We start from the raw sequence: 9,842 nt of genomic DNA on the forward strand, positions 1-9,842 counted from the left end.
ACAAAAGGATAGGGACGGGACCTGCACCAGTGGGAGGGAGCCGTGAAGGAAGAAAGGTTTCCACACACTAGGAGCCCCTTCGTGGGCAGAGACTGTGGGTGGTGGAGGGGGGAAGCTTCGGAGCCGTGGAGGAGAGCGCAGCCACAGAGGTGCAGAGGGCAAAGCAGAGAGATTCCTGCACAGAGGATCGGTGCCAACTGACACTCACCAGCCCGAGAGGCTCGTGTGCTCGCCCGCCAGGGCGGGCGGGTCTGGGAGCTGAGACTGGGGCTTCGGTTGGATCCCAGGGAGAGAACTGGGGTTGGCGGCATGAACACAGCCTGAAGGGGTTAGTGTGCCACAGCTAGCCGGGAGGGAGTCCGGGAAAAAGTCTGGACCTGCCGAAGAGGCAAGAGACATTTTCTTCCCTCTTTGTTTCCTGGTGTGTGAGGAGAGGGGATTAAGAGCGCTGTTTAAGGGAGATCCAGAGACGGGCGTGAGCCACAGCTGAAAGCGTGGACCCCAGAGACGGGCGTGGGACTCTGGGGCTGCTGCTGCAGCCGCCAAGAGGCCTGTGTGTGAGCACAGGTCACTGTCCATGTCCCCATTCCGGGGAGTCTGTGCAGCCTGCCACTACCGGGGTTCTGGGATCCAGGGACGGCTTCCCCGGGAGAGTGCAACGCATGCCTCAGGCTGGTGAAACGTCAAGCTGGTCTCTGCTGCCACCGGCTCTCCTCCGCACTCCGTGCCCTTCCCTACCCCCTGGCCTGAGTGAGCCAGAGTCCCAGAAGCAGCTGCTCCTTTAACCCTGTCTTGTCTGAGTGAAGAACAGACGCCCTCTGGCGACCTACATGCAAAGACTGGGCCAAAACCAAAGCTGAGACCCGGGAGCTATGAGAACAAAGAAGAGAAAGGGAAATCTCTTCCAGCAGCCTCAGAAGCAGCAGATTAAAGCTCCACAATCAACTTGATGTACCCTGCAACTATGGAATACATGAATAGACAATGAATCATCCCAAATTGAGGAGGTGGGCTTTGAGAGCAAGATTTATGATTTTTTCCCCTTTTCCTCTTATTGTGGGTTTGTGTATGCTTTTGTGTGAGGTTTTGTCTGTACAGCTTTGCTTCCACCATTTGTCCTAGACTTCTGTCGGTCTGTTTTTTTTTTTTTTTTTTAATTTTTTTTCTTAATAATTATTTTTTATTTTAATAACTTTATTTTATTCTATCTTACTTTATTTTATTTTACTTTATCTTCTTTCTTTCTTTCTTTCTTTCTTTCTTTGTTTCTTTCTTTCTTTCTTTCTTTCTTTCTTTCTTTCCTTCCTTCCCTCCTTTAGACAACAAATCATCCCAAATTGAGGAGGTGGACTTTGAGAGCAAGATTTATGATTTTTTCCCCTTTTCCTCTTTTTCTGAGTGTGCATGTGTATGCTTCTGTGTGAGATTTTGTCTGTATACTTGCTTCCACCATTTGTCCCAGGGTTCTATATGTCCGTTTTTTTTTTCTTTCTTTCTTAATAATTATTTTTTATTTTAATAACATTATTATATTTTATCATACTTTATTTTATTTTACTTTATCTTTTTTCCTTTTCTCATTCCTTCCCTCCTTCCTGCCTCCCTCCCTTCCTCCCTCCCTCCTTCCTTTCTTTCTTTTTACGTCTACTAATTCTTTCTTTCTACTTTTTCTCCTTTTTATTCTCAGCCGTGTGGATGAAAGGCACTTAGTGCTTCAGCCAGGAGTCAGCGCTGTGCCTCTGAGGTGGGAGAGCCAGCTTCAGGACACTGATCCACAAGAGACCTCTCAGCTCCACGTAATACCAAATGGCGAAAATGTTCCAGAGATTTCCATCTCAACACCAGCACCCAGCTTCACTCAACGACCAGCAAGCTACAGTGCTGGACACCCTATGCCAAACAACCAGCAAGACAGGAACAGAAAGCCACCCATTAGCAAAGAGGCTGCCTAAAATCATAAAAAGTCCACAGACACCCCAAAACACACCACCAGACGTGGACCTGCCCACCAGAAAGACAAGATCCAGCCTCATCCACCAGAACACAGACACTAGTCCCCACCACCAGGAAGCCTACACAACTCACTGAACCAACATTAGCCACTGAGGACAGACACCAAAAACAACGGGAACTACGAACCTGCAGCCTTCAAAAAGGAGACCCCAAACACAGTAAGATAAACAAAATGAGAAGACAAAAAAAAAACACACAGCAGGAGAAGGAGCAAGATAAAAACCCACCAGACCTAACAAATGAAGAGGAAATACGCAGTCTACCTGAAAAAGAATTCAGAATAGTGATAGTAAAGATGATCTAAAATTTTGGAAATAAAATAGAGAGAATGCAAGAAACATTTAACAAGGAGCTATAAGAACTAAAGAGGAAACAAGCATTGATGAACAACACAATAAATGAAATTAAAAACACTCTAGAAGGGATCAATAGTAGAATAACTGAGGCAGAAGAATGGATAAGTGACCTGGAAGATAAAATAGTGGAAATAACTACTGCAGAGCAGAAAAAAGAATGAAAAGAACTGAGGACAGTCTCAGAGACCTCTGGGACAACATTAAACACACCAACATTTGAATTATAGGGGTTTCAGAAGAAGAAGAGAAAAAGAAAGGGACTGAGAAAACATTTGAAGATATTGTAGTTGAAAATTTCCCTAATATGGGAAAGGAAATAGTTAATCAAGCCCAGGAGGCACAGAGAGTCCCATACAGAATAAATCCAAGGAGAAATATGCCAAGACACATATTAATCAAACTGTCAAAAATTAAATACAAAGAAAACATATTAAAAGCAGCAAGGGAAAAACAACAAATAACACACAAAGGAATCCCCATAAGGTTAACAGCTAAAATTTCAAAAGAAACTCTACAAGCCAGAAGGCACTGGCAGGACATATTTAAAGTGATGAAGGAGAAAAACCTGCAACCAAGATTACTCTACCCAGCAAGGATCTCATTCAGATTTGATGGAGAAATTAAAATGTTTACAGACAAGCAAAAGCTGAGAGAGTTCAGCACCACCAAACCAGCTTTACAATAACTGATAAAGGAAATTCTCTAGGCAAGAAACACAACAGAAGGAAAAGAACTACAATAACAAACACAAAACAATTAAGAAAATGGGAATAGGAACATACATATCGATAATTACCTTAAATGTAAAAGGACTAAATGCTCCCAACAAAAGACACAGATTGGCTGAATGGATACAAAAACAAGACCCATATATATGCTGTCTACAAGAGACCCACTTCAGACCTAGAGACACATACAGACTGAAAGAAAGGGGATGGAAAAATATATTCCATGCAAATGGAAACCAAAAGAAAGCTGGAGTAGCAATTCTCATATCAGACAAAATAGACTTTAAAATAAAGACTACAAGAAGAGACAAAGAAGGACACTACATAATGATCAAGAGATCGATCCAAGAAGAAGTTATAACAATTGTAAATATATATGCACCCAAAATAAGAGCACCTCAATACATAAGGCAAATACAAACAGTCATAAAAGGGGAAATCGACAGTAACACATTCATAGTAGGGGACTTCAACACCCCACTTTCACCAATGGACAGATCATCCAAAATGAAAATAAATAAGGAAACACAAGCTTTAAATGATACATTAAACAAGATGGACTTAATTGATATTTATAGGACATTCCATCCAAAAACAACAGAATACACATTTTTATCAAGTGCTCATGAAACATTCTCCAGGATACATCATATCTTGGGTCACAAATCAAGCCCTGGTAAATTTAAGAAAACTGAAATTCAACCAAGTATCTTTTCCAACCACAACGCTATGAGACTAGATATCAATTACAGGAAAAGATTGTAAAAAATACAAACACATGGAGGCTAAACAATACACTACTTAATAATGAAATGATCACTGAAGAAATCAAAGAGGAAATAAAAAAAATAACTAGAAACAAATGACAATGGAGACAACACGACCCAAAACCTATGGGATGCAGCAAAAGCAGTACTAAGAGGGAATTTTATAGCAATACAATCCCACCTTAAGAAACAGGAAACATCTCGAGTAAACAATCTGACCTTGTACCTAAAGCAATTAGAGAAAGAAGAACAAAAAAACCCCAAATTTAGCAGAAGGAAACAAATCATAAAAATCAGATCAGAAATAAATGAAAAAGAAATGAAGGAAATGATAGCAAAGATCAATAAAACTACAAGCTGGTTCTTTGAGAAGACAAACAAAATTAATAAACCATTAGCCAGACTCATCAAGAAAAAAAGGGAGAAGACTCAATTCAATAAAATTAGAAATGAAAAAGGAGAAGTAACAACTGACACTGCAGAAATACAAAAGATCATGAGAGATTACTACAAGCAACTCTGTGCCAATAAAATGGACTACCTGGAAGAAATGGACAAATTCTTAGAAATGCACAACCCGCCAAGACTGAATCAGGAAGAAATAGAAAATATGAACAGACCAATCACAAGCACTGAAATTGAAACTGTGATAAAAAAATCTTCCAACACACAAAAGCCCAGGACCAGATGGCTTCACAGGCAAATTCTATCAAACATTTAGAGAAGAGCTAACACCCATCCTTCTCAAACTCTTCCAAAATATGACAGAGGGAGGAAAACTCCCAAACTCATTCTATGAGGCCACCATAACCTTGATACCTAAACCAGACAAAGATGTCACAAAGAAAGAAAACTACAGGCCAATATCACTGATGAACATAGATGCAAAAATCCTCAACAAAATACTAGCAAACAGAATCCAACAGCACATTAAAAGGACCATACACCATGACCAAGTGGGGTTTATTCCAAGAATGCAAGGATTCTTCAATATATGCAAATCAATCAACGTGATACACCATATTAACAAATTGAAGGAGAAAAACCATATGATCATCTCAATAGATGCAGAGAAAGCTTTCGACAAAATTCAACACCGATTTATGATAAAAACCCTGCAGAAAGTAGGCATAGAGAGAACTTTCCTCAACATAATAAAGGCCATATATGACAAACCCACAGCCAACATAGTCCTCAATGGTGAAAAACTGAAACCATTTCCACTAAGATCAGGAACAAGACAAGGTTGCTCACTCTCACCACTCTTATTCTACATAGTTTTGGAAGTTTTGGCCACAGCAATCAGAGAAGAAAAGGAAATAAAAGGAATCCAAATTGGAAAAGAAGAAGTAAAGCTGTCACTGTTTGCAGATGACATGATACTATACATAGCGAATCCTAAAGATGCTACTAGAAAACTACTAGAGCTAATCAATGAATTTGTTAAAGTAGCAGGATACAAAATTAATGCACAGAAATCTCTGGCATTCCTATATAATAATGATTAAAAATATGAAAGTGAAATCTAAAAACACTCCCATTTACCATTGTAAGAAAAAGAATAAAATATCTAGGAATAAACCTACCTAAGGAGCCAAAAGACCTGTATGCAGAAAATTATAAGACACTGATGAAAGAAATTAAAGATGATACAAATAGATGGAGAGATGTACCATGTTCTTGGATTGGAAGAATCAACATTGTGAAAATGACTCTACTACCCAAAGCAATCTACAGATTCAATGCAATCCCTATCAAACTACCACTGGCATTTTTCACAGAACTAGAGCAAAAAAATTCACAATTTGTATGGAAACACAAAAGACCCCGAATAGCCAAAGCAATCTTGAGAACGAAAAATGGAGCTGGAGGAATCAGGCTCCCTGACTTCAGACTATACTACAAAGCTACAGTAATCAAGACAGTATGGTACTGGCACAAAAACAGAAAGATAGATCAATGGAACAGGATAGAAAGCCCAGAGATAAACCCACACACATTTGGTCACCTTATCTTTGATAAAGGAGGCAGGAATGTACAGTGGAGAAAGGACAGCCTCTTCCATAAGTGGTGCTGGGAAAACTGGACAGGGACATGTAAAAGTATGAGATTAGATCATTCTCTAACACCATACACAAAAATAGTCTCAAAATGGATTAAAGACCTAAATGTAAGGCCAGAAACTATCAAATTCTTAGAGGAAAACGTAGGCAGAACACTCTATGACATAAATCACAGCAATATCCTTTTTGACTCACCTCCTAGAGAAATGGAAATAAAGACAAAAATAAACAAATGGGACCTAATGAAACTTCAAAGCTTTTGCACAGCAAAGGAAAACATAAACAAGACCAAAAGACAACCCTTAGAATGGGACAAAATATTTGCAAATGAAGCAATGGACAAAGGATTAATCTCCAAAATTTTTAAGCAGCTCATGCAGCTCAATAACAAAAAAGAAACAAGTAGCCCAATCCAAAAATGGGCAGAAGACCTAAATAGACATTTCTCCACAGAAGATATACAGACTGCCAACAAACACATGAAAGAATGCTCAACATCTTTAATCATTCGAGAAATGCAAATCAAAACTACAATGAGATATCATCTCACACCTGTCAGAATGGTCATCATCAAAAAATCTAGAAATAATAAATGCTGGAGAGGGTGTGGAGAAAAGGGAACACTCTTGCACTGCTGGTGGGAATGTGAATTGGTACAGCCACTATGGAGAACAGTATGGAGGTTCCTTAAAAAACTACAAATAGAACTACCATATGACCCAGCCATCCCACTACTGGACATATACCTTGAGGAAACCATAATTCAAAAAGAATCATGTACCAAAATGTTCATTGCAGCCCTATTTACAATAGACCCAAGATGGAAACAACCTAAGTGTCCATCATCGGATGAATGGATGAAGAAGATGTGGCACATATATACAATGGAATATTTTTCAGCCATAAAAAGAAACAAAATTGAGCTATTTGTAATGAGGTGGATAGACCTAGAGTCTGTCATACAGAGTGAAGTAAGTCAGAAAGAGAAAGACAATTCCCGTATGCTAACACATATATATGGAATATAAGAAGAAAAAAAATGTCATGAAGAACCTAGAGTTAAGACAGGAATAAAGACACAGACCTACTAGAGAATGGACTTGAGGATATGGGAAGGGGGAAGGGTAAGCTGTGACAAAGCGAAAGAGAGGCATGGACATATATACACTACCAAACATAAGGAAGATAGCTAGTGGGAAGCAGCCGCATAGCACAGGGAGATCAGCTCAGTGCTTTGTGACCGCCTGGAGGGGTGGGATAGGGAGGGTGGGAGGGAGACGCAAGAGGGACGGGATATGGGAACATATGTATATGTATAACTGATTCACTTTGTTATAAAGCAGAAACTCACACACCATTGTTAAGCAATTATACTCCAATAAAGATGTAAAGAAAAAAATTGAGTGAGGTACAGGGTCACAAAGATGATAAATTCTGAGTCAAACTATCTGGAGAACTGTCACAATCACATGTGTGATAGATTCCTGTTTTGTTAAATTGGGAAATACCCTAAAATATTCAGATCAAAATTTTCATTTTAGAAGCTGTGCACCCCTGTTGATTTACTTACTCATCTGCCCTCCCTGGAGCTCTGAAGCACACTGAAGACCTAGAGGTCTTTCACTCTCAAACAAATCCTTGTGTTTCTCCAGTGCTGTATAATTATATACTTAAAGATTGTTTCCCATGTAACTAAAATGGATGCTATGTTTATGCATAATATACTTGGTATTCTAAAATATTCTGAAATTATTTATATTGTTTAATAATAAAGAATAAAGTGTATTCTAAATATATTAGTTAAGGTATATGTTCTTGGTTGGCATAAAATATTAGGCTAGCTAGAATATTAACAGACAACAAGTAATTGTTTTTTAACTTTATGATCTTTTCATATATATATTTATATCAGAATACTGATTTTTAAGCACTTACAGAACACTTTCATTTGACAGATGTTATATAATTTTACCAAAACTCTAACCCTAAGTCAAAGATTTCTTCAAGGATAATAAATACCTTGCAAAAAATATTTCCAGGGATTGGATCAGGGAGGGATGAACAGGCAGAGCACAGAGGATTTACAGGGCAGTGAAAATACTCTGCATGATGCCATAATGATGGATACATTCATGTCATTATACATGTGTCCAATCCACAGAATGTATAACACCAAGAGTGAACCATATTATGAACTACATATTTGAAGTGATTATGATGTGTCAATGTAAGTTCATCAATTGTTATATATGTACCACTTTGGTGTGGGATATTCATAATGGGGGAGATTATGCATGTGCGAGGGCAGCGTGCATATAGGAAATCTCTGTACATTCCTCTCAGTTTTGCTGTGAACTTTAAACTGCTCTAAAATATAAAGTATTAGGTGGCTGCACCTTTGGAACCATTGAGCATGTGCCAGAGGTTCATCTCCAAGGAGAGTCCACAGGGATGTGGCCAGGTCATAGTCGAGGTGATGGAGCACCTGCAGCATCTAGCACTTATGGACTTGGGCAGCCAAGAAGCCTACGGCACAACTGGAGAAAGCTATTGCCTTTGTGGACCAGCTCCACCATGGATAACGGACAGAGTGGAGCCCATGGTGTCAGTACTGGAGGACAGATGTCTATACTTGGGGTTCAACAATGTGGTGGAATGTACAGAAGAACTACTACAAATCTCCACATCAAGTTATGGAGGAGTATTCTGTGCCTTCCTCCCCATCCCAACCCTCCACCCCGAAAGTAATATTTCTTTACCGAAGATGGATGAACATGAGCCTATTTCACCCGGCTTAGTAGCTGTTCTGGGAAGGGGTACCCTGTTCACAAGTGGAACACATGAACAGGTGAAACAGGTGAAAGCACAAGGATAGTATTTTGATATTCTGAACACTAATGGTCCCAATTTTTTCAGTCACTTGAAAAAAAATTGATGGTCAAGTATTTTTTTAGTAATTAACTCTTCTGAAGACAGAATTGGGAAAGATATAGCCAAAACAAGGCAAAGAATTCCTGATGCTAATGGAAATAAAGGATATTGCCAGTTTCCAAAGAAATAGATCGAGTATTTACTCTCAGGCTGTTCAGTATGGAAGATGTCATCCCCATTATCTCATACCCAAAAGGCTGTCTACCAAACTGCACATAAGTGAATTTTTCTATTTATGTAACTGTTAGACTTTGCATCTGATCCCTATGTGACAACCTGAGTTGTCCTTTTTATTTGCTCTTTCTGTTCACCTAAGAAGCCTTTTATCTTTTTTTTTTTTTTTTTTTCGGTACGCGGGCCTCTCACTGTTGTGGCTTCTCCCGTTGCGGAGCACAGGCTCCAGACGCACAGGCTCAGCGGCCATGGCTCATGGGCCCAGCCACTCCGCAGCATGTGGGATCTTCCTGGACCGGGGCACAAACCCATGGTCCCTGCATCGGCAGGCGGACTCTCAACCACTGCACCACCAGGGAAGCCCCCAGCCTTTTATCTTTAACAAACACACTTGAATTTGTTCCTGGGTACCCATTTTGTTCCCAGCAGAGGGAACCTTCTGCTAAGGTCTGAAGAGTGCTTAAAGTAGACTAAAGCTTGGAAACTCCCAACCTAGAACCATCCACCATCTCACAAAGTGATTATATGCAAAAAGGATACTAGCCACACATATAGTTTCTCTTTCTGAAAAGAATTTATCATCAAAATAGACCTGGGATAGCTAACAATACTCTATTATATATTAAAAATTTGCTACGAGCATAGATCTTATGTTAAGTGCTCTTACCAGATAAAAACAATAAAAAAGTAGGGGGGAAAACTTTGGGAGGTGATAGATATGTTCATAGCCTTCATGGCGGTCTTGGTTTCATGGGGGTATACTTAACCTCAAATTCATTCAGTTGTAAACATTAGATAAATACATCTTTT

The 9,842-nt window shown here is 39.5% G+C and overlaps 1 protein-coding gene across 1 annotated transcript; it reads left to right on the plus strand.

The window, feature by feature from the left end:
• Positions 1 to 8,340: 8,340 nt before the first annotated feature.
• LOC309805939 (glutamyl-tRNA(Gln) amidotransferase subunit C, mitochondrial-like) lies at positions 8,341 to 8,802 on the plus strand (the record flags this gene model as incomplete). The annotated part of the gene is made up of 1 exon (XM_082624316.1): positions 8,341 to 8,802. The coding sequence occupies one exon, from the start codon at positions 8,341 to 8,343 to the stop codon at positions 8,800 to 8,802; it is 462 nt and encodes a 153-aa protein (XP_082480442.1).
• Between the last annotated feature and the right edge of the window lie 1,040 nt (positions 8,803 to 9,842).

This window comes from Mesoplodon mirus, assembly GCF_964341445.2.
Source record: "Mesoplodon mirus genome assembly, chromosome: 6".
NCBI classification, from domain to species: Eukaryota; Metazoa; Chordata; class Mammalia; order Artiodactyla; family Ziphiidae; genus Mesoplodon; species Mesoplodon mirus.